General features: G+C 36.8%; 1 protein-coding gene across 5 annotated transcripts in view; it reads right to left on the minus strand.

Moving 5' to 3' along the window:
• KDM4C (lysine demethylase 4C) overlaps positions 1–27,067 on the minus strand; it is a 247,259-nt gene that overhangs the window by 58,457 nt on the left and 161,735 nt on the right. For all 5 annotated transcript variants that reach the window (XM_059873485.1, XM_059873486.1, XM_059873487.1 and 2 more), the window contains 2 exons: positions 23,031–23,086; positions 19,858–19,966 (listed from right to left, as the gene is read on the minus strand). In XM_059873485.1, the coding sequence (XP_059729468.1) occupies positions 19,858–19,966; positions 23,031–23,086 (165 nt within the window). The remainder of the gene's footprint in view (positions 1–19,857; positions 19,967–23,030; positions 23,087–27,067) is intronic.

Here is a 27,067-nt window from a genome sequence, read left to right on the forward strand (position 1 = left end):
GCTACAGACAGCTCAAACATATAGAACTGATACCTCTCCAGTGACAGTCTCTACCATAACTGTCCTTTACATATCTAAAGAGATATTATGTCCACGTAATAATGTGAATGTGATTGCTGCTTGACATCACAGTTTACTTCACTGCATGTATCAGTTTCCAAGTATGACATATTATGGATTGCTTAACACTAAGACAGAAATTTTGAATAGACCCTGTCCTCAATGGGTCAAGTGATTATAGTGAAGCAGCAAGAGGCAACAGAAACAGAGCTGTAGAGCAGTCTAGTCAGGGCTGAACAGATATCGCTGAACAGATATCTACCTTCTGTGGGATTCTCCTGCAGACCAACGGGAGATCTTTGCTTTCTTCATTCATTTTTTACTAAATGTTTTACATTTAAATGCTATACACAGAAGGTTCTCCCTTTTTTACCAGCGAATATTAGGGATTGTAAGAATTTTATGAATCTAGGAAAACTTTACTCCACAAAACAGAAGTTCCTGAAAACAGCAATCTCAATTTATTAGAATAATAATGACAAGCTATACATAGATATATATGAATCACTGATTGAATTATATTAGCAGATTATCTTTAGCTTTCTATTCAGTTTGAAGATACAATAGCGTAATCATACAAGCTTTCAAGAGAGTGAGAGATGTAGAAAGAAAGAAAAGAAGAAATTTCATTTTTTTGTATGTTTGGGTCATTTTATTATTGTTGTTAAATCAAAAACCCAGTATTGAATTAAACAAAATGTAGTCCATATGTGTCACCTATGGTACAACTTTCAGTCTTTTTTTTCCTTTTTAAGTCATTGGCTTGAGATATTTCACTTATAATATAAACCTAACTAACTTCTCTCTTAGAGTACTAATATGTGCTCATTTTTTATTTCACTCTGCATGTATAGAAGATATCTCCTATAATGTTACTCTTGTTCTAAAGAAGCAATTCCCCCTCTCCTTCAGTCCCACTAAGCCTGAATACAGGTTCTTAGAGTACAAAAATTTCTACTAATTCTTAAAAAAATCTAGAGAAATTAGTATTTTTAAAAATTTTATATTCTCTTTTAGAAAGGATGAAATTCTCCAGAAAATACTTCACGTAAAGCAGATTTACTAAAAGATTTCACTCTTTTTCCTTAACACATCTAACAGACTAACACTGCAGCTTTTGAGATGTGATACATTACTCTCTCTTGAAGGTGGTCTTGATATGAGGTGTAGGCCTTTCTGACCTTGGAAACACCACTGGTATAGATGAACCATCACCCACATCATCAACTGGTAAGTTTCCACACCCAGAGGCTTGTACCCAGGGACTAAGGCATCTGGAAAGGCAAGGTGGGAAAGGAGGAGGTTTGCCTACCACCTCAACCATACACTTGCCTCCATTAACTCTTTTAAGTTACTGCCTTCTGCCCGGTAGGTGAAAGAAACAGGATCCTCTTGATCTTGTAGTTTTTTTCTGGTGGCTTTCCTGGTTTCTGTCTCAGAAATGCTTCCTAATGCTTCTTAACGTTTTTACTTCCTCACAAAATTCTGACACCAGACTGCACAGATAAATGCTTTGTCACACCTCAAACCACGGTTCTCACTTACTGACCAAAGGCCCTGCAATGCTCTGGGGAAAATACTGAAAACCAAAGCTCAGCAAGAAGGAGTGCATGTGTTTGCTATAGTTCATGAAGGACAACCTTCAGAGCCACAACACCCAAGTAGCTTGGTGTACCACTCCAAGAGAGACATACAACAATGGATGGCATGACATGGAAAAGTAGACACAGTCTGTTGAAAACTGCAGCTTTTGAGAATTAAGACAAATGACCTAAAATGGTGACTGAAAGCTAAACTTTGCTTCATTAACTCTACATAAACTTTTTGCTACAGGCTGTTTTGAGGAGGAGAAAGTGAGGCCATCTACAAGCAGCATGAAGCAGCCTAAAAGTCACAGGCCCTGGTTCTTTTGGGTGACTTCACTCCCTTGACATCTGCTGCAGAACCAGCACAGTGAAACACAAACAGCCCAGGAGGTTCCTGGAAAGCACGGATGACAATTTCCTGACACAGGTAGTGGAGGATCCCCCAGGCAATGGTGTGCTGCTCAACTGATACTAACAAACAGGGAAGGCCTGGCTGGAGGTGTGACCATGAGAGTGGGGAATTCAGTTCCAGATGAGGAGAACACAGGACAGCAAGTAACCACAACCACAGACTTCAGGAGAGCAAACTTTAGCTTCTGCAGGGAGATCTGCATGGAGAATGCCATGAGAACAAGCCCCACATGGTTCAAGAGACTCTGAGGGGTCCAAGAGAGTTGGCTGATATTCAAGGATCACTTCCTCCAGGCTCAAGAACAATGCTTCCAAATGTTCAAAAAAGGGGAAAAAAGACCAGATGGATAAAGAGAGAACTTCTCTCATTACTCAGCTGTAAGCAGAAAATAAACGGGAACTCGTCAGGTCAGGTCACTTGGAAAGAATTTAGAGAGGTCTTCAGAGTAAGTAGAAATGAGACACAAAAAACAAAGGCCCATATGGAATTAAATCTGGACAAGGATGTCAAGGACATCCAACGTGGATTCTTCAAATGCATCAATTACTAAAGGAAAACGAACGATAAAGTGGGCCAATAGCTAAATGCTGGGCCTCTTGTTGAATAAGCTGTCTGGAGCAATCCTCTGCAATGTGCTCTAGGGTAACCCTGCTTGAGCACTGGATGCCTTCCAACCTGACCCATTATGTGTTTCTGTGTTTCTCTAACTCCGAAACACATGCTACTTTTCACACCCTCACATATGCTAATGCCTAAAATCAGTCAAACTCTACCTAAAAATGAAATTACAACTGTCATTTTACCTTCTCTCCCTCAGAAAAACCCATTGTAAGTGTAATGTAAGTGGAAATGGATGACAGGAGATTTCACCTTCATATTCTGGGATGATCAACAGGCTATACCGATCTCCTCCTCCACAGGGATGCCTATTGGGTAAGACTCAAATAATCAGCTCTACCAAGTGCTTCTTCAGGAAATTCAGAAAGCTTGTATTTGTCATCATACTTTTAGCAGTATATATTCACCACAAAATGTACTGTATTTGTTGTTGGGTTTATTATTCATATTTAGGTATTCACGTGTCCTTCTGCAGATGGTGTATATATCACCATCACACCAGTAAAAACCTGCATTTCTGCTGCTCAGTAAACAACACTATTTTGCACCTGGCCATGCGAGTTACTGAACCACACTTCTAAGTCCTGCCACAAGAGTTCACTGTTCACAACCAGGCGTACAGTGTATCACACAGTTTGATAATCCATAATCATGGTAGCGCTCATTGAACCCAACCAGATTTACAGTGCCACTTGGCTCTCCATTTCTGTTGCTTAGTGCTTAATTGGCCATTACTTAGTATCTAAGCCTAGCAGCTCCCAATCCCTCTGACATCAGAGAACAGCTACAACGCAAGGGAGTTTATTTTCTGCCAAATTCAACACAACAGAAGAATCTGCATTACTCTTAAGGCAACACATGCTCTGCTCATGCAGAGCAGATCTCTCTGCTCTGAGACCTGAACAGCTGCATGCTTTCTTGGGAACTTACTCTGGGTAGCCAGATCAGTTCTGGTTAGTGCAGAAGACATAGCTTCTGCCAGGAGCTAGGAGGATGATAATCACCTCTTGGGAAAATGATGATCACCAACCCACTGCTTGAACTGATAAGGTGTCAACACCATCACTGTGCCTCCCCCAGCAGTAACTGCTGCACCATTCCCTGGTAACTCACACTCCCCAGGCTGTTTTGTAGACATGTGGAGGTAGCCACAATTCCTCCGGCAATGCCCAGACTTAGTAAGCATCTCTCCAAGCCACTAAATCTGTGTGGGTGTGTCTATGCTCTGGCACTCCCCTGCCTCGGAAAACCCTCCTGCATACCACAATCTGCTGTTCCACTGAGGACCTGGTCAGCTGTGGAGAAGCTTGCCTCGGCAATTGGTTTATCTAATGCTGTACTAAGATTTAAAAACCCACAAACTATCACTTTGGTTATCTAGAGTCTTTCCCTTTCAATTTTACTGCCTAAGATTTGCCATTTAGCAGGTATTTGAAAAGTTTGAAGCTTTCTCTCTAGATAAGAAGCAGTTTCATTAAAAATTAAGTACAGAAGTCAGATAATTCACCAAAAGCTTTAAGTGATGCATTCCCAACCTTCCCTAAATTACAAGCTGTAACCTACTGTGGAGAATTATATATTCACCTTCCTAATTATTTTAGAATAAAGATCTACTAAGGAATTGCAGTATAGAAAATTCAGTGATTTATAACCTTGCCACAAAATAAATAAATCCTACAGTTTACATCTATAATACAGCACCAGAACCTGTAATAAAAGCAGAAAAGACTGTATACTGCTACTCTGATTTTAAAAAGATTAACTTATTTTTATTTTCACACTGGTGGTTAATCTAGAGAAGACTTTGATTAACATAGCTTATTCTTCAAACTCTCATTCTTAAAATTTCACTGTATTAAACTGTTCTGATCACCACCGTGAATTTCTTGTTTATAGTTAAATATGTAGATCCATAAAACTTTGCTCAATTTAGCAACATCACTTCTCTGGATTATGTAGTGAAGTAATCTGACCTTCCCATCAAACCCTAAGGAAAGCAGGAAAATTTTACATCTGTAAGAGAAGCTACACCTTAAAAATCTAAATAATATCAAGAAGTTCCTATGAAACAGAAATCAATAACATAGAAATGTAAGAAAAAATAAATTGTCAGATGTGACACCTACTGACAACTGTCATTTTGATAATTTCTAAATTAACCTTCTACTCACAGAAAATAAAATAAATCAAAATTAAACTAAATGTTCCAATCTTTTTAAAAGCCTGAAAAAGAAGTGAAGTCAAGTTTTAATTTAAACTAAATATTTCTCCTTCCTTTAAAAATAATCCTGTATTTCCACAAAGCACTATGCTTTTTCATAATATAAAACCCTCTATACAGCTCTAAAGAAAATCCCAGGCTCTTAAGAAATGTTTCCATTTTCAGTAAAAACATAAATCAAAAAGCATCAGGTGAGATGTTGGTAAGCTCTCAGACATGTCTAAAAGTACATTATGATCATTCCTTACTCCTTAAACACATTCATAAAGGATAACTGTGCAAGTTTAAGCTTTATCAACCCCAAGTACTTCCTTGATCAAGGGTCAGCACTGTCAGCTAAGCTTAGATCCATAACCCTGTGCATAGTGAAAATTTTCACAATAAACCTGTTAGCACAGAAGACAGTTCTTTACAGGACCAGCTTAATCACTCAAGAGTTTGGGTCACCTACTACCTTAATTACTTTCCACTCTCAAGGAACAGCATGTACTAGCAAAACTTGTTGCCCAGATTGAATTGGTAAAAACAAGGTGAGAAGGGGAAGGGCAAGGATTACTACAATACAGTCAGAATTTTTTTCCCCTCAGAGGAAAGATAAAGTAGTATGTTGGTATCTTTTACATCATTTCAGAACTACTTGAGAGGCTCTGTGATTGATGGAGATCTACATCAAAGATCTACATCAAAACAAAACAAAAGGCAATACAAAAACTTGGCCAAGTATTAACATAAAAGGAAAGGGCCTTTGCAATACCTTTGAGCCACCTGGAATGTAATGTTTACCATATTTACACAAATATGCCCATGAAACCCTCAAAGCAATGGATATGTAATATACCAGAGAGGGTTACCATTATTCAATAGCAAAGTGACAAAATGAAGAGCAAAAGTAGTGGGTGGTTTCTTTAATGTTTTTTCAGTTGATAGTCATCAACATATAGGCATCTATATGATGAATAATAAAATCTCTAGGATCTATAGAAAACTGTGTTTTCTATACCTAGATTAAGTTAATTGGGTGATCACATGCATTAAATAAAGTGTTATTGAAATAAAAAACAAAGAAGGATTTTATGGTGTGATTAGTACACAGTGCCCTGAAAGTCTTAATTTTGAACAGCTAGATAAACAAGCAAACCAAGAAGATCACCTATGAGAGCCCAATTTTACCAATTCTACTACTATTCTCATAGTGACAGTGGAAAATCCAACTTACTGTACATATGAAGATGATATTCATTAACACATATTTAGTTATATTAACCAAACTAAGTAATACTTGAAAACATTATGATGATAATTTAAGCACAAAAACATTTATAGTACAGCTATTTTAAGCTCAGATTTTGCTGCACTGAGCAAAACAAAAATTTAGAAACTGAACCATTCAAAAATTATGGATCTGTCCACCCCAAATGAACTATATGGACACTACTCATTCTTTGCAATATATTTATGTTATGCATCTTCTTCCTTTAGCTTAGATGCAATTTTCATTTGCACTTTGAAGTTTTCTCTTTTCTCTCAAACGGTATTCACTAAGGTAAAAAATATTTAGCCATTGGCTGCTTTCCTTATGAAGTGCTCTACAGTTCAAGGTTCTACACTGACTGATAGGTCAATCCCTGCCTCTTGATCTAAACCAAGAAGAAAATCAGTTTGCAACATCAACTCTCCATTCATACAGATCAGATATACTGAAAGACTACCAAGTCTCATATGTAATCCCATCCCACTGACTGCTCACTATCATTTCATCATGCTCACATTAACAAGGATTTTGATCTTAATTTTCCTCTTTTTAAGTAATCTGATAGCAAGGGTTAAACATTTAGTATATCTCCCTTATGTCTTTGTTGCTTACCTGCTCTGGTAATCTCTATGCTGTAATTTTGTTCCACTTGTTTTGAAAATCATTATAAAAAAGGGCTGAGTCCCATATATCTGGAAATACTGGAACAAATATTTGTAATTTACAAAAAGCTGTCTAGGACAGCACTAAGTTCTGAATTATACAAATGTTTCGTCAGCAAATACTCCTCTGACACCTGCCTGTATGCTAGTCACAATTACTCAGCTGTATAAACAAGGAAATCACCCAAACAGACTGAAAGACAGCACCCAAAAAACTAAACTGTATTAGGAAAGATATCACTTCACTAAAGACATTGAGAAGCTAGAGCAAGTCCAGAACAAAGCTGGTGAAGTATCTGAAGAGTAAGTCCTATGAAAAGTGGCTGAGGGAGCTGAGATTGGAGAAAAGGAGGGGAGACCTTATCACTCTCTACAACTCCTTGAAAGAAGGTTGTAGTCAAGTGAGGGTCAGACTTTTCTCCCATGAAACTGGCAACACCACAAGATGACACAGCCTCAAGCTGCTCCAGGGGAGGTTCAGGTTGAACAAGAGAAATTCTTTCATGGTAATGGCTGAATGGTTGTTAAACACTGGAACATGCAACCCAGGGAAGTGGTGGAGTTACAATCCCTGGAGTGTTTGAGGAAAGACTGGATGTGGCACTCAGTGCCATGGTCTGGTTGACAAGGGGGTGTTTGGTCAAGGGTTGGACTCGATTATCTCAGAGGTCTTTTTTAACCTAAATAATTCTGTGATTCTGGAAGGAATGGCAGATGCATTCAGCAAATCTTCATCTCCTATATTTTCCACTTACCTAACAAATCACATGAAGGAGAGAGCTGCAAGTTCTCAATTTCTATTTAAAAGCTATCCGATTTCTACTTGCTATAATGAGATAATTTTTACCATGACTAGTTAAAGAACTAGACGGGATTACTGCTAATAGAAAACTCCTAAAGGAAAAAGAGACATGACAGTTATCTCAAAGGCAACTTTCTTAGTGACCACAGTATTTTTCAGATAGATGGGGTATCTTGAAACTATGATGAACTGGAAAATGCCCAGGCATTACAAGCAGTTCTGAATATGCTGAGTCTACACTGCAAACTGTGTTATGGCAGCAAAATTACCTAGCCAGCAGGTATTAGTTATAAAAAGCAAACACCTCTCACAAGGACAGAAATACTCTTCCATGATGGTCAAAAAGCAAAAGGCTCACAACCAAAAGGACATCTGTGATATAAGTCAAGCCTTCTTAGTCAGAGATCTGGAATCTCTCCAAAATCATGTAAGTGCTGCCCTACTGCAAGACTGCAATTCTTCTATCATCAAGGAATTTATTTTTAATACTGTAGAAGAAAACCAAAAAGCTATAGACCAGATGGCTAGCTGAATATCATATAGTATCAGGTATCATGAATTTTTCTGCTGCATGTTCTGCTCCCTTTCTCCAGCCATCACTTCTGTGGAGTCAATTAACACTGAAAGATAATGTAGATGGCTACCTTCATATTAAGGGGACGACAAACATGAGACACCAGACTAAAGACTAAGGTTCCTATAAATTATCTCTTCCTCAGGATAAGAAGTTCTTAAAAAAAAAGTTTGTATTTGCAATGGTTTCTTTATTAAAGTCAAGCTGATATTAACTTGATCAAGAGCATGTCTCCTATTACTGCTCTGATGTAAAAAACACAGAGGAATATATATTTTTTCAGATACGGGATATTTTCTGCAGCCTCCACTTGTGTTCATATGCCCTTGTATCTGCCCATTTTCATAAAATTAAATTTTCTAAACTATGAAGTTAACATATTCATTACTCATTTTATGAGCTCTGTGACAATCTATGCATGATTTTGTTACGAAACCTTCTGACACAGTCTCTTCCTTCTCTGCTGAAAAAGCAGATTGACTCTCCACCAAGAGAATTTTCTTTCAAAGTGTCACTCTGTAAAATATAGGGTACTGGACAAATTGGATGATGATGTAGGCTGCAGTGCCATCCTTATGATGTTGACATTGCTTTAAGATTTGTATTTGTCAGACTTGGACAGTGTAGTCTCTCAGGTTGCCAAGTGCCCTGCTGTGATAAGGTGCAAGGAATAAGTAAGCTGCTTAAGTTCAGAGCTGACAAGACAGAATGTAATGCTTGCTGGTAATGAAAACAACACACAGCCATTCCTGAAGACCACACGGTTAAACATATTGGATGTGCCTAGCAAATGATCTACATCACTACGTGTACAGGGAAAATAAGCCACTTCTCCAGAAACAAAATGGTGTTGTCCGTCATTCAGGGCATTTAAGAGACTCAACTCTACTGCAAGCTATGGCAGCTGTCTAAGAGACCATACCTTCTCCTGGTAACAGAGGGTTCCCAAACAAAACAGTAGCATAAAATAAATTAAATGTTTAAAAAGCTGCACAGTAAAAAAGGCAGGACAAATCACCAGTCTCTAAAAGACTGTGCCATTTTTCCACTAATAAAACTTTATCTAAAACTGATACCTTATCCTTTTTCTTGGAAATTGCATATATAGAAAGCTCACAGAGAGCTACTTCAGCTAATGGGGAAAAAAGTAACCCCAGGCGTCAGTTCAGCTATCATTTTTTTTTCTCTTTAAAATGAACATTAACTTGAGTTACTTTAAATCCCAAGAATTTGCTGTGCAAATCAACTTACTACTTTCTTCAGTAGCTCTGTACAAATAATACTTCAAACAGCAGTCAGCTTCCTAAAGAAAATCCAGTATCTGTTCAGGAAGACAAGTTCTCAAGCTTATAACCTGAACTGGACCTTTTTCCCTTCAGGGAACAGGTCTCACAGTAATGTCCCAAGGATCACCACACAAATGTCTTGTGGCAGAGAACTTTAAGTATGGGAAACAACAGGAAAAAATTAGTTTAAAGTACTAAAGATCCAAATTTAACTGCTGAAAGCTAAAAAGTCTCACTAAATGGAGTTTTGAACTATTTCCAATTATGTCCAAGTAATTAATTTATCAATTACTCAGCATTCCATCCTTAAAATACATCAGATCTATGAAATGGCATGCAGCATAAGTAAAAAGCAGAAGGAGCTTGAAGTGACTGTGCAAATGGAAAGCTAAGATCTAATCACAAACACTGAAACTTAGTGAGACAAATCACATGACTGGAGCACTCCAATTGACTGCTACAAACTGTTCAGAAGGGACAGGCAAGGAAAGGGGGGGGGGGGGCAGGCAATTTGCCCTCTCCATGGACTTGATTGCACAAATCCATTTTTGAAAACCAGTGATGAACAGGTCAAAGGCCTGTGGTTGAAAATCAGAAGCCAAGCCAATAAATAAAATCGCATGCTTTGTGTTTATTACCCTCCACTCAAGTGAGGGGACCCTGTTGACTAAACCTTCTTACTTCACCTGCAGGAAGCATCACTCTGGCAGGTTCTGATCCAGCTGCAGGGACTTGTCAGGACAGTCCCTGACATCTACTGGAAAAGCAGATGTAACAGCAGATGCAGCAGATGCAACAAGATGTAAGCAGTCCAGGAAACTCCTGGACAGCACCAAGGATAATTTCTTACCCCAGGTGACAGGGAAGTACTATTGCACCTGTTGCTTACTGACATAGATTAACTAACTGGAGAGGTCAGGATCAGTGGCAGCCTGGGCTGAAGTGGTCATGCCCTGGTGGAATTCATGATCTCAAGCATTAGGGACCAAAGAAAGGTTAAAGTCACTACTCTGAATTTTAGAAGCCTGAACTTTTAGTTACTTTAGGAATTAGGGGATGGGACCCTCTGGAAAACTGCACTCAGGGAGAAAGGAGCAGAATAGAACTGTCAGATCTTTAAGGACGGTTTTCTTAGAGCCCAAGATCTCTCCATTCCCACCAGTGAGCATTCAGGAAGGGAAGGCAGGTGACTAGCATGGCTCAGTAAAGACCTCCTGGACAAAGTCAAATTCAAGAAGGAAAAGCACTGGATGTGGAATCAGGGACAGGTATCCTGGGAAGAAAAGAGAAGTGCTGTCTGGTTGTGGAGGGACAGGACATGGAAAGGTTTCCTGGAGCTGAATTTGGCAAAGGATACAAATAGTAAAGATGGCTTCTATAGGCACATTGGTCAGAAATGGAAGATTAAAGAAAATATGAGGTACTCAATAATTTTGTTTTCCTCAGTGTTCATTAGTAAACACTCTTCCCACATCTCTGAAATCCCTGAACCTCAAGACAGGAACTGGGGAACTGAAGTCATTCCCGGTGAACCAGCAGATCAGGTTCAAGACAACCAGGGGGACCTTAACAAGTCCATAGGAGTCACTGGGATGCATCCCAGTATCCTAATGAAATTGGCTGATGTTGCCAAGCCACTCTCCATCATATCTGAAAAGTCATGGCAATCAGGGAAAGTGCCCACTGACTGGAAGAAAGGGAATATCACACCCTTTTAAAAATGTGTATTTATAACAGAAAATATTTTTCCTTAATCTTGCCTCACCTTTGTATCTGGGGTAAGGGGATTTTAACTGGAGCACCACTGCAATTATTGCCAGTTGGGTTTATGACACCATTGATTTGTATAATACAATCTTTTAGAAATTTACTTTTTTACTATATGCAAGTCTAAAGCAGTTTTGAACAAATTTTGCTGTGCTATTGACTACACATTTTTAAAAACCTAACTGTTCCTCACACATCAGTGGGTGATCACTTCATTACTGTTTTATTCCTTGGAAGTCCCTACTGTTTCATGTCCATCTTTAAACAGTTTGGGTTGGAGAGAATCTTTAAAGATCATCTAGTTGCAGCTCCACTGCCACTTGACCAGTCTGCTCAAAGCCCCATACAACCTGATCTTGAACATTACCAATGATGAGGCACCCATAAGTTCTGAGAGCAGCCTGCTCCAGCATTACATAAAGTGGTGTAACTTTTAGCGTAATCTTCCTTGTATCCTATCTATATCTACCACCTTTTAGTAAAAAACACTTGCTGGTAGTCCTGTCACTACAGATCCTGGTAAAAAAATCTTTCCCAGTCTTTCTTAGAAGTTCCTTTTAAGTATTAAAAGGCCTCAACAAGTTTTCACCAGAGCTTTCTCTTCTCCAGGCTGAAAAGCTTCAGCCTTCTCAGCCTGTCTTCATAGCAGAGGTGCTGCAGCCCTTTCATCGTTTTTGTCTTGGACCCATTTTAACAGGTCCATTTTTTTTTTGTGCTGGGAAACCCCAGAACTGGATGATTCCAGTTGGGAGTACTCTCACAAAAGTGGAGTAGATGGACAAAGGCCCCTGTCTTGACGTGCTGGGCATGAGCATGCTGTGTTTTATTCAGCCTAGGATGCACTTGGCTTTTCAGGTTGTAAGTGCACATTGACCGCTTGTGTCCAGCTTTGTCCCCTGTATCCTCCAGTCATTCTCTACAGGGCTGCTGTCAAGCTATTCATCTATCTATTCAGCTTATATTGATATTCGGGATTGTCCCTAGCCTGAACCGTGATGTGATACAAAATTACGGATGAATTTTTCAGTTTTAATTTACATTTAAACCATGACACATATTCAATCACTATACAAACAAAAACCATGCACATAACTTGTGCATGTAATAATCAGAGATAAATTTTCCTGGATTCTGGTGTCTGTAAATTCTTTTCTTACAGATACAAACCTGGTGCCGGTTTTCTTTCTCCAGATTTCTAATTTCTGCATACACTGGATATATTTAATCCTTGACAGTTACTACACTTTTAACAGCAGACATGTTTATGTCTCTTTCTGCTCATGTCTTCAGACATTATTTATAGTAATGCATTTTTAACATTTGCCATATCTTTCATAAGACTTGATAGTACCATACCACTGCAAAATACAAACTTGACAGTTTGCAATAGGATCTGCACATTATTCTGACAGTAAGTACTATACAGCCAGCAAACTATATTCTTTTAATATCCTTATTAAAAATCCGATGAACACTGTTACTAAATCATATATAGTAAATTCTATTTTGTACATGATAGCAATAAGTCACTAAATTTTTAATAAATTATACATTGCAGTAAGGAACTATTGCATTATTTCTAGTTTAACACTTTCTAAAGTCAAGTATATTACTAAAAGCTATTTCATAAACTGTTATAAAGCAATTTGGAAATATCTTAACATCTGGCTCAAGATTTCTGTCTATTTTGGTCCCATTGCCTGTGAATGTGTGCAATGATCTAGTTAATATGTGATTGCATCTATGGCATAATGATTCTACTCAATGGGCCTTCCAGCAATATTTTTGGAAACACTGAGAAGTAATCAATACTTCTTTGTATTACCAGAAATGCATAGCAACACTGGTATACATCATTGCAAGCGCTTCCCCACTTTTCCACAAACACAGCTGCAATAGCTCTACTAGCTCACTGTAGTTTAACAAATGAATTTCATTACAAATTAGAACAGATTAGATGAGCACTGTCCTAAAATGTCTTTAATCCTTTTTTATCATTAAAACAGAATGACACGCAGGAGAATGTATGCCCATTCTTTTAAAAGCTCATACAAATTTTTGCTTTGAATCCATTCTTCAGTGCCATACCACAGAGAAACCTCTATATTTTTAGAATTGATGTACCTTTCAATACTATAATCTTCAGCTTTCAAGCTCACTATTATTTGCCTTCAGGTGCAAATTTTAAAGTGTACAGCCTTCTAAAAAATCTTTATGGTTTCAGCCAGATTCTGAAAGGCTTGTAGATCAGTCATCATCACACTAGATTTCTTTTCAAAATAATGTTCTTCAGTCAGAGTACACTTGTGGTTATACTCGGTTCACTTGTCAAATACAAATCTGAGGTCATCAAAAGCTTCAGGGCAACTTCAGCTATTCCAAAACTCATTTTCTACTTCTATTTTGTTGGAGAAATAGTATTTCAACTATAAAAATAATAGAAAAACTCTAAAGATAGAGAAACAAAGGCATTGCATGTGCACGTTTCAGCACAGCATTGCAGCGACTGCCTATATAGAGAAAGTCTTTATAGAGACTATACCCAACACCCAAGCATTTCAGAACATAAAAAATACCAAAAGGAGATAAGATGAAGTAGAAATATATTAAAATCAGTATTTTAGAGCTGACATCTCAAAATACACAGGTCTAGGAAGATATATGCTAATGATTCTATTTAAGTATTTCTGTTGTAATTGATGAAACATTTAAACACTCCCATTTACAAGGTCTATATTCATTATAAGTCACATGCCTGGCAAGGCTGAATGACACTAGGCTCAATATTCCTGTTGGCTTGAATTCCTTGGACATATCCTAAAACAAGGGCTTTTATTTCATTCAAGTCCCATCTTTTATTAAAACAGAAAAACAGACAAGAGAGCACTTTCTTTCAAAGGCTGATTTGATATTTGAGAGGTCAGTCTGAATTTTTTATCTCCAGAGATTTTTTTACGCAGCTATAATTCATATTTATAATTAGAGCTGAGTAATTAACACTCTTTTGAAAACAGAGACTATCTAGGTACTTGGGGAAAAGCTTTTCCCTTCCCAAAGTAAAACTGAGTTTTATCATTGACTTTGATGCACAAAGAAATCCAGTTGTTTCCTATGACCCAAAGCCCAATACATATAAATAGTCAAGGAAAAATGAATTTTAAAAGCATAAGCATACACCAAGCTTTTCTTGGAGACTAAAGACAAAGGGAACAAGGCAAAAACAAATTAAATAAAACTAAACTCAGCTGGAAGCCTAAGCTTTGTCTGCTCTGGGTAAACCGTTTGATGCTGTTTAACAACATTGGGATGGAAGCTGACACCATACTAATTCACAGCATGAATTCTACATATTACATACTTCCTCCAACTTGTCATTAGCTACAATTCTGCCTTTACAAATACACAAATTTCAAATGGTGCCTCTGCATCCCATCACTTCTCAGCAACTTTGCCTCTCTTTTTCTGCTCCTAATATTTTCACTGTGATGAGAAGTACTTAAGTTAGCATCCTGTTTTCACCCTATCTCATGTCTGATGTTAAACTTGGAGACCACTGGAAGAGAAAACCAGCTGAACCACGTGTCCACAAAACAGCAAGCATACTGTAGTTTATGCAAAGTATTGGTTTATAATTAGTGATATGGAATGGTATATCCCTTCAGCCATTTGGTTGTAGAACCTGTACTTAAATGTCCATATTCAACTTATTTATTTCCTAGCTTGGTAATTGCAAATTGTCATTCCATGTGGCCATTTGAAGTCAAAGTGCCTGATGGATGTGAACACCATAAAATGAAGAAAAATACCTGACTGTCTGACAAAAGGAGACCAGGATAATCTCATTTCTCCATTAAAAATTTTCGCGGGGAAAAAAAAAAAAAGAGAAAATGTATAATCACAGACATATCATGGAGAAATTACAGGTTATAGCATCTTTGTGGCAATCAACATTGAGATTGCCTAGGAGGTCTTTTGATTTCACATGAAAAGTCAGCTGAAGTCCAACAACATCATGGGTTTATACCCCTAAAATAGAAGTGATTTCACCTGAGTGTATCACATTCTTTTCTTCCCCTATGAAAAAAAAAGCAGCCAAATATTCTATTAATTTTGTCTCTTCATTTCATACTCTGCCTACTGCATTCAGGAAAAAAAATTTCAAAAGATGTAATGTTTAATGAAAATTTTACTGTCATGTAAGTTTTCAGCAGTGATAGTACATGACACATAACCTACTGAAAAAGCTAGAAAAATATGAAAACATTGGCATGCTATAACAACCCAGTAATTTGCCAGCGTGAAACAGTTGAATAAAATAATTTTAAAGCTATAAACTATTATTAGTATGATACAAATACTGAGTATTACTCTGGAAGAAATTAGTATATCTTGAATATTTAATAGTGGAAAGACTGAAAGAAAACGCACTAATTTCAACCCAAAACTCTAGTGAATTCAAACTATTTAACTGCAATCTCTACATCTACTAGCTAAGCAATAAAAAAAAGCCTACCAATATGTTCATGTCTACACAGATGTTTTTTAATTTGTATAAAAATTTAAACATTGGCTTTTTACTTCCTTTTCTGTTCCTCTGTAGATGCTGCATTAAAGAAAATGTCAGGTTCTCCTCTACAGATCTCTGAAAATAGTAGATATTCCGCTTATTTGGGCTTCTTACTACTTCTCACTACTTCAGAGAAGAGGAACCGGGAGGACAGGGATAAAAAATGTTTCAAACAACTAGAACCATTTGCTCCTACCGTGTAATATCTAGCTGCATACTAGTACTTAATCTATTCCTTTATATTTTTTCCACAATGTTTTGCTCATTAAAAAAAAAAAATTAAAAATTAACGGAACACATCCTAAATTTTGTAAAGGAGAGGTGGCACAGTAGGGAAGACCACATTTATTTATTACATACCTCCTGCTTTATCACAAAATTGATTATAAAAATAGACCCAAAATAAATTTTTACAATTATTTTAAATTATTAAATTACTGCTTATGAAGCCTCAATATCAAGGAATTATGTACAAAGCTTGCCTTTGCTCTGTCAACTCTCTGGCTTGAATGATGGAGAGAGATGAAGAAAGGCGTCCTTAATCTATCAATAGGATAGCTGTGAAGCTGGAGCTGGCTGCTGAAGAGCAGCACTGACAGTCCCTACAATATCAAAGGACAAAACTGACCTGCATCAATTGCTCACACATTCCCAGGAGTGAAAAACTCCCTATGCTTTTACAAAAATTAACAGCTAGACAGATGGTATCAATTGTCTACTCTGAGGTATAGAGCAAATCATAATGGAAAGGAATGAAAGGTAAGGATGCAGTGGGGTTGACTGGAGGAAAGAAGAGGCAGGAATTCCTAGAGAAATAATAAATTTGCATATAATCCATGGGATTCCCCTGAGGAAAAATATACAGTGACAGTGGGTATGAGAGCTCGTTATTCTGTAGCATCAACAGTCAGGAAGTGAAGACTAACTAAAGATCATGTTTGAATTGAGAATAATGTGGCAAATATACGCAGCTAGAAAATACACAGAGGACTACTGGCAGCAAACTCTTTAGAGAAGTAGGAACCCATGTTTCAGGAAACAAGAGAAATATGTTACAAGAGGTATCTGATATACAGTGTTTTAGAGGAAAAAAAAGTATCCATGCAATTCTACTATGTATATACATATACATATACATATACACACACACACATATATATACACACACACACACATATATATATATATATATATATATATATGTATACATATAGGCATACACACACATATTTGCTTTTATTTTTAAAATACAGAATAACATCATATCATGTCATTCAGGAAACATAGTTTAGCTAAGGTATTTAAAGTAAAATCATCAGATGCAGTAATTTACTTGCAACAAAATCCAAATCTAAAAGCAGAAAGCCTGCTGGTGATTTTAGGACAGATTTTTTTTTTTTCTGCTCCTTTCCCCAAGAAGCAACATTTTATTGGTCCATTGGCATTACATCATTACAGAGCCTTTTGAAATTGTCAAACTGCCTACTCCTCTTAAATTAATATAAATCTAATTATTTCATTAATAAGGTATAATGAGCCTGGATTCTGGTGCTTCCTTCACTCACAGAAAGGCGGTCTTCTACCTGCAGCACTACTACAATTATGACTGTTATAACTTACTCTGCCTCTCAGTTCTACTGTATTCAGCTGAGTTCTTTCTTCATAACATTCATTCCACACAAATATACAAATTCTTTTTCTTTAAAAAACAGTGTTAAGCAAGGCAAGTACTCTCTTTCTAAACTTCTATCTATTTGCAGGACACCATAGGCTTATTTACAGCTGTACACAATACAAGTGGTTCAAAGCCATTTTATGTTGAAGAAGGCATCAAGAACTGAAAAAGTACTAAGGACTAAAAGTAATATTCTATCCACCAAAGGTAGAATAGAAGAAAATCTAAAAATTCCTCAACTGTTCATAACTGATTAAAGCAATTTCTTCATATTCAGCAGAAAAAATCTAGGTATGTAAGTCACATAATTTCAGAAACACTGGCTCAAAATTAATTCAAGCCTTTTCCAAAAGGCTCCTGCTAGTCTTACAGTTTTTAAGACAGTCCACAGAACACATTTCAACATCTGATGAATGAATGAATGAATGAACAAACGAACGAATGAATTTAAATCCAATTGGTAGCCAGTGACAAGTGCTGTTCCCAAGAATCAGGGCCACTTCTCTTTAATATCTTTATGACCTGGCCAAGGGGATCAAGTGTCCCCAGCATTAGTTTGCAGATGACACCAAGTTGGGTGGGTGTGTTGATCTGCAGGAGGGCTCTGCAGAGGGATCTGGACAGGCTGGATCAATGGGCCAAGGCCAGTGGTATGAGGTTCAGCAAGGCCCAGTGCTAAGTGCTGCCCATGACCTGACCAGGTGTCCAAGAAGGCCAATGGCATCTTGGCCTGTACCAGCAATAGTGTGGCCAGCAGGACCCGGGCAGGGATGGTCCCACTGTACTTGGCACTAGTGAGACTGGACTTTAAACTTGTGATCCAAGAAGGATATTGAGGTCTTCAAGCATGTCCAGAGAAGTGCAGCAAATCTAGGGAAGGGCCTGGAGTACAAGTCCTGTGAGGAGTGTCTGAGGGAGCTGGAAAAAGAAGGCTAAGGAGGAATTTTATCACTCTCTACAACGCCCGAAATGAGTGTGTGGTAACCTCTTCTGCCAAGCAAAAAGCAGGAGGACAAGACATAATGTCCTCAAACCGTCCCAGAGGAGGTTAGGTTCAATAGTAGGAGAAATTTCTTTACTGAAAGGGTGGTTAAGCTTTGGAACAGGAAAGAGGGAACTCCCCAGGAAAACTGAATGATGTCACCATCCCTGGAAATGTTCAGATATGGCAGATTGAGATGGGGTGTGCCCAGTGGGCTTTGTGTTATTCAGTCAAAGGTTGGACTTGATGATCTTGGAGGTTGTTTCCAACAATGTTTCCATGATTTCTAAATTTTCAACCCTTGAATTAGCAATTTTCAAGTTGCCTCATGTTTTTAGGTTTTTTATATATATATATATATATATATATATATATATATATATATATATATATATATATGTATGTATGTATGTATGTATGTATATATATATACACACATATACACTCATTACATACGTCTTTTAAATTATTTTTAAAAGGACATGTGAAAACCATTTTTTTTTAAATTCTGAACAAAAATTCTAAACAGATTACTATTTTAAGGACAGGCTATCAATTTTAATGCACTCCAAGCTGCATTTCCACATTTAAACATACAGCTACAAAACCAAAAAAAGTAGTTAATGGAATAAAATGAAGTTAAAGTATACAGAGAAAATATTAATAGTTCAAAATAAGTGAGTACAACGTAAGGTAGACCAAGAACCATACTGGAAACAGTATGGGGTGATCCAGAAAACTTACACTTCCTCTAAGAATTTGAATGGGCCACTATTCGCTTTTTTTCTATCTGACAACATCAGTCATGCACACACTGACAGATTAAGTAAGCACTGTATAACATAGCAAAAAACCACATTTTGCACTTGTGCATATCCTTCTAGAGTACATCAGTGTTCCTGAATGACACTGTTTTAATGTGTGATTTAGTGTATGCATATTTTTCAATACCCTGATGGCAGATACCATGCAACAAACAGACCATGCATCCTTTCACCTTCACTAATAGTTGAGGTAAAAATCAATAATAAAAAGACCCCACAAACAGTACAGTGTTTTATTCAATGCCTTTTTAGATATCATCAACAATACAACTTAAAAAATGAAACTTTCACAGTTGGTACTGGTAAGTTTGTTACTCTTCTCCTGGGGAAGAACAGGTTTGAACTACATTTAATAGAAAACCAAAGACTGTTACCACTGATAATGAACTGTCACTATGTTTCAAAAAGCCCATCTCAGTAAAACCCCTGTTGTTTATTTCTTACCTTAAACATAACTTACTGTTCTTTACCTGGCAATAGCCACCACAATTCAGATTTTTAATACATTCAAATACTGGAACACCTTAATAGCAATGCATATATGGAGGATACATTAATATACTACTCACCAATTTTAATCTTTGCAAGGGTATTCTGCTAGTGTCTATCGGAGTACGTTCTGTGACATTACCAAATCTGACTTCTGGGATGGCAATTGCACATATTACATGTGCCCACCTGTGAAAAGTGGCAAGTCAAAAATACCACCAAAAAAACTCAGAGAAATACAAGTGCTGAAGTTGCTGCTTGCTGTGTATTTGGCCTTTGCTTTTGGTTTGGTTTTCTTGAACATACCCATCTGCGGTTACTTCGCTTTCCTAAGCTTCATTAACACATTTTAACAAACCTTGCAACACTAGGACTTTGTGTCAGTAAACTTTCTGAGTTTCTGAGACTGAGATTTTATTGCAACAATTTTTAAGCATGTATTACTTTTTATTTAAGTAAGAAGTTTTTGCAGGTGTGCTATTCAGGTACATATGTAAACACCACATTATTTGGTTCATGTGTAATTTATCATCTACAGCATTTATTAGTCCTTATTAACATTACTCAGACCTGAGAAACTATTCTTACACAACAAACGTGATTACAATCAATTATGCACCTATCAAAATGCAAAATGAAATGCAAATGTTATCAAGGCCTTCTGTCTATAGACACAATGGCATCCAAGCAGCAAAGTGATCAAGCCCCCAGTGCAATGCCCAGCATGAACTGGATCTCCTTTGGTAGCAAAAGCACCTGCAAGTGCCTAGGACCAGTATTACATTCAAGACTTCAATGGAATATCAGGAGGCTTGTCAGATGATACTACATGCTTCCTATAAATATAAGCAAACACTCCAAATCCTTACAATACATGAATCTCAAAATAAGAAAAGCTAAAAGAAACTTTTAAAAGCCTGAAATTAATATTTCGTGAAGCACAAGAGAAGCTAACAACACTTTTATTATCAAAGAGCAGCCTTCTGAGGCTACTTCTAAAATTTTTTGGGGTACACAAGAAGTAAATCTGAATAAAGGAAAACATTTTTTTTTTACTCATTTGCCTTATTCCCTGTCATTTACTATATGTCTGTTTTCATTACCCCATTTGGTCTATTTCTGTAAGCACTGAATGCGTGCCTCACTCCACTTCTTGTACATTTTGAAGAAACACACATTACACGAGCATCTTAGCAGATTAACAGGAATATGGGCTGAAACTGAAGGAGATGGAGGGTGATACAGAAAACAAAAAAAAAATTTCTCTTTCCTGCACTACAGCAGCAATATTCCAGCATCATCTTTGACAAATACATCTGCAAAAGTATAATATGACACACAGGGACCAAACAAACTCCTGTCATGTGATTATAAAGCTGTATTGGTCAAAGTGTGAAATAAGACCTGTACATAAAGATGACATATCAACTAGCAAGTTATACAGTTCAGCCCAAACAGAAATAGAAAAAGCTTGCAGATCCATCCTTTTATTATGGTGACAGTTTCTTCATGTCTTAACTTACATGAAATTGAGACTTTTTAAAATGTTTTTTATAATAGCTGTTTTCTTCTCATTGTAACCTGCTAAACCGCATTGTTTTACCATTTAAGCTTTATGAGACAGAAATGCTTTAAATAAAATACCTCTTCAATCAATCTTCAACTAAACATTTATCCTCTGACATCTCTCAACCTAACAGACTCAAAACAATTCCTGAGTTCTGAAAAGAAAGAATCTCAGCCTTCCTATACAGCAAACTGCTTACTGCACGCACACACATCAGTTTGATCTGTTAGCTTTTAAAAGTATGACACGCTCTTCCTGTATCTCGAATTAGTATGTAGAGAGTAAAGAAAGAGCAAAGGAGAATGCACGTTAGATTTTACAGCTGTTGGACAAAAAAGATTGAATTGTAACATACTTTTCTGAAAACTCAAAATTTTGAAATGATAACTAAGGCTGAAAGATCAAAAACTCCACAATGTGTAACAACTATAATGTGTTACAGAAACACAAAAAACAAGCGTTCAACTGGTTTTACAGAAATCCCATTTCATAAATTTGTAAAACCTACAGAGTGATAGAATGTAAACCCAAAAACCTTATATATAATTACACAAGAAAAGTGATTTTACGCAAACCTATGTGCATTTTCCTCATAATATATTTTATGAGACATTTCAAAAAAAATTGTATTTATATACAAAGAAAGATATACATATTTTTAAAGATGCAACATGAAAGCTACCAACAGCAAATATCAAAAGGGCATAATAAATTCTACTGAGATAATATTTTTGTCATTCTCTTTGTATTTAGCAAGTAAACCAAGTAACAAATTTAAGGGAATTTAAAGCAGAACTAAAAATCAGCTGAGAATTTTAATTGTACTGGCAAAAATCTCCATTAAAATAGCTACAACAATAATATTTTCTGAAGGTAAGATATGGCCTGAGTTTTTCTCCTATCTGAACAAGAGTCCAGATGAAATCACTTGAAAACCACTGATAAATAAACTCTTTCCACTTCCTTTCCTGGTAAGTGAAAAAGAATGTCATACCTAGATCATGTCTTACCACTGCATTCCAAAACATGAAAGAAAGAGGTCTACATGATATTGCTAAGCTACTAAGATGAGCTAATTAATTATGAAATTATTCAAAATGCAGGAAGACTATTCTGCTATTGGGCTTGAAAAAAACATTAAACTGCAACATTTTCCACTTTAGTTGATAGGGTTACTTGCTATAGTTTCTATCAGTCAGATACAGTAATAGCATGATGTCAGCAACAAAAGTATTTTTGACAGTGTGTGACTAAAGTGCATCTGAAAAAAAACAGACTTCAGAATTGAAAATTATTTCAACATGATTAAAATTAATTCATTGAAAACACTGGGTTTAGAAGTTCAGAAGTATTGTACTGCAATTTTCAGGAGCAAAGAAGAAAATACACTTTGCTGTTTGATAAGACATGTAAACAATGTTAAATGAGCTCTCTCATTTACTTTCCTTGCAAAAAGGCCAGCAGATTAAAATTTGGAACAAGTAAGTGTTTGCAAATACTAAAACAAATGTACATTTTACTATCTAACTATTTAAAAAAATGCCAGTGCCACATTTCAATAGAAATAAGATTCAGCTTAAAGGGACACTGTCAAACAGTTCAGGTTGCAAATGCTTTGCACGTGGGAAAGGACTGGAAATAAAGTTTAAAATAAGCACATACAGTCCTGAAGAATATATTACTTACTTTTTGTCAGTAGTCTGCTTCAATGCACCACCTCTCAAATTGCAGAGACAACATTCCTAAAAACAAAAACAGAGTAGAAAAAGTGAGTTTTAATGACGGTTTACAAATCAGTTCTATTCATCTGATCTTGAGGATAAAGCACACTGCTAAAGCAATTAATTACTGGGTTACAAACTGCCACTTACAAGCATAGCATTTCCTGACAGAGGAATAAAAGGATACAGTAACAAAAAGAGAAACAACTCATACAACCAAAAGAAAAAAGGTATTTGAGTATTACTTACAGATGAAGTGATATAATCACTTTGAAATGTAATAAAAAAAACCCAAACAAAACCAACACAAAAAAAAAAAAAAACCAAAAACAAAAACCAAAAAAACCCTCCAATACTTTTAATCAGTACTGCTGTAGAAAGGCTGGAAACTGCCATACATTTGACAAAGGAAAAACAAAGTACTATGGCACATAATGAGTTTAACAGAAGTTACTGAGAAACTGATCCACAAGCTATTGATCTAGCTTAAATCATTTTTTTTCTTTTTCCTGCAGTATACGTCTACTGCTTTGATCTTCAGTACAACTCCATTTCTTTCAGGGCACTCAGCAAAGTGTTCAGCAGTCTCCAGATAGCACGCTAAAAAACACAGCTTTTCCTCCCTCTACTTAAAACTGAGCTTTTGAACAGATACACTCTTTTTGTCTTTCCAACCCCTCACTCCTTCTCTTCAGTCTCCTTCATTTCTGAATCTATTCTTTCCCTTTATTTCTCTTTTTTATCTCTTATCCCTTGAAAGGAGCTGATGAAAAAGTGTTTTGAACATAGCTATTCTTCTTCCCACCTGTTTTTCTAAAAGAACAAATGTTCAAAATAAAGTCAAGATATTCTGTGACAGTATACCTATATGAGACTGTGTCTTTTGAACCCCTACATTTAAGTTGCCCTTGCAGGACAAATAAGCAAATAAAACAAAAACACAAACAAAGCAAAACCCCAAAAAACTTTCTGTTATACTTCAGTCTGATCTTGTCTTAAAAATGATGAAAACTACAAATGTCTGCAAGAAATTTATTTGAATGACATATTACATTCCCTATGAAAACCATCTTTCCTAACCATAGAAAAATGCTTTCTTATGACAATTGGATCCTCTTTACTATTCAAGCACAAAATTTTTGCTTTACCAACCAAACCCATGAAGAAAAGAACATCCTCTTAAGGAGAACCCTTTTAACTACTGAATATTATTGTAGAGTTTTAAAGAAGAGAATTGAGGTTCATTATTCTATCCACAACAACCTCAGGATGGGACCTAATATGTTCCAGATCACATTTCCCTTTTGTAGTATTGTCTACAAGGGTCCTAGGATGAGGGAAAGAGACAAGAAAGTTGACTCTCTGTGTCAGAAGGCTTGATTTATTATTTTATGATAGATAATATATTAAAACTATACTAAAAGAACAGAAAAAGGGATTTCATCAGAAGGCTAAGCTAAGAATAAAAAAGGAATGAAATAACAAAGGCTTGTCTCTGACCGAGACAGTCTGCCCAGGTGATCTGTGATTGGCCCTTAATTAGAAACAACCAGATGAGACCAATCACAGATTCCCCCTGTTGCATTCTACAGCAGCAGATAAGAATTGTTTACAGTTTGTTCCTGAGGCCTCTCAGCTTCTCAGGAGGGAAAAATCCTAAGGAAAGGATTTTTCATAAAACATGTCGGTGACACCCTTTCTAAAAGTAAACATTGGCTAATAAATTGGGGAATCCAAAGGTTTAGAAGTATACCACTTCCAGTAAAGTTGTTTTGTTCTCTGGGCTTGCAATAGTAGCCACTTGGAAAAGCAGCATATTTCAATAAAAAACTGTTTCAGAGTGATCCCTGCACCCCTTCCAGGGACCCGGTCACCCCACATCCGACAGACCAGTTCTTCTCCCTCCCTGAACACCTGTGCATGGTGGACATCAGCACCAACTCCAGCAGAGCCCAGCAGGCATCAGTAGGAGGTAGCAGGTGGTGGTGCTGACGCCACGTGCATGGGTACTTATCTGACACTAGAGCAACTCCAAAAGCTCCTGCTTTCCCAGGAAGATTCTCTCTGTCCAGCATCTTTCTTTCCTTTTGTCTCTCAGATGGTGTGGTTGACTGATCATGGGGTAGAGAGCTCATGACATTCTTCCAGTGTCTTTTCAAGCCACACAGGCATCCTGGAGGGCAGCATCTTGTAAATGTTATTTCCACCACTTTGGGTCTCTTTTTGTTTCCCAGGGCTTAATGAGATTTAGTGATTTTGTATCTAATGATTATTTACTGGATTCAACTTTTTTTGCTTGTTGCTGTTTTGCTTTTTAGTAAACTGTTATCTTTTCACTTATGTTTACTCGCATTTGTTCCTTATGGGTGGAAACGGATTGGTTGAAACTAAGTGGAGGTAACTCATTTTAGAGTGTCCAGCTCATTATACTGTCTTAAACCAAGACAGCAGTTCTGCAGAGCATGAACTTTTACAATTTATATATAGAGTAACATCTGCAGACTGGGGAAAAGAGCATAAGTCTACCTAACTCATCAGAAATATTTGCAGGGAAAAACCTTCATTCTCTGCTTTCAAATGTGAAAGTTCAGGGATTTCTCATAAATTCTTGTTAATCTGAACACCTTCTTAATACTGGCCACAAAAATACTTCAACTCTGCTTTGCAAAACAAAGAGTACATCTGCTCCTGTTTTAAGAGCTTTGAGATTGTTAGGTAACTTTACTTAAAAATTTGTTACTTGAAAAATGATGACATTTTTCTGCTTCTAATGGATATTTTTCACTTTTACAGAAAACTTTCATCAGGTCATCTGCTGTGGAACTTACTAATGTAACTAGACTGAGAATCCAAGGCCCTAAAGAAATTTTACAAATAAATCTTACAAACAAATGAAGCTAAAATAGCACAGGAAGAGACAGAAGTCATATCTTTACCTACCAACTACAGAGTTTTGACATTAGGTTAAAAATAAGAAAAAAAAAAAAAAAAAGGAGGGAAAATTAAATGGAGGAGAGCAGCCCAAGCAAAAGAGAAGGTGGCTCTAAATACCCCCATTAGGAGCTATAAAAAGATTACCCCTATGCAGGACCTACAGGAACCAAATATTATGTCCTCTACAGAAACACCTATATGTATCTTTGGTGAGCATAAAGTGTTGGTGAGTTGTTGCTCACTGTCTGATGGACACAAGCTATAAACAATTAGATCCCTAAGAACTAGTCAATTTCACCAGTGTTCATAACAAAATTGTGTGAGTAGGAAGGCAGGTTTAAAGCCCATTAAAACTGTTTTGTTTATTATGTCTGCATTGCAATACATTTTCGTATATGCAGGCGACATGGCTATTAGCTTAACTTGACTGAATATACTACAATTAATGAAAACTCAGAGAACCTGACATTTACAAAGACTAATATTCCTAATAAATTTATACATGCCATGAGTAGCAGTGAAATAACATGTGAACTAGTAACTACTACCCATGCTATTATCCATGAAGGACACAGACCTGCTGAGTTAGTCCAGCACTCCAAAAGTACATCTCCTATGAAAACAGGTTGAGAGAGCTGTTCAGCCTGGAGAAAAGAAGAGAAGGCTTTGGGGAGACCTCATTGTGGCCTTTCAATACTTAAAGGGGGGGTTATAAAAAAGACAGGGAAAAATATTTTAGAAGGAGAAATAGTTTTAAATGTAGATGAGACATAAGGAAAAGGTTTTGTCAATAGGGATAGTCAAACACTGGTCCAGACTGCCCAGAGAGACAGTGGATGCCCCATCCCTGGAAACATTCAAGGTCAGGTCATAGAGGGCTCTGAGCAAACTGGTCTAATTGAGAATGTCCCTGCTCATGGCAGGGAATTTGGACTAAATAACCTTTAAAGGTCCCTTCCAACACAAACTCTTCTATGATTCTGTGGTTCTGTGTTCTCAAAGAGGAAGAGCATGTCTGTGCATCCCTGTCTACCTGCTGTCAGCCTATTATGTAAAACTCAGGAAAAG

Source organism: Haemorhous mexicanus, chromosome Z (genome assembly GCF_027477595.1).
Source record: "Haemorhous mexicanus isolate bHaeMex1 chromosome Z, bHaeMex1.pri, whole genome shotgun sequence".
Classification (NCBI taxonomy): domain Eukaryota; kingdom Metazoa; phylum Chordata; class Aves; order Passeriformes; family Fringillidae; genus Haemorhous; species Haemorhous mexicanus.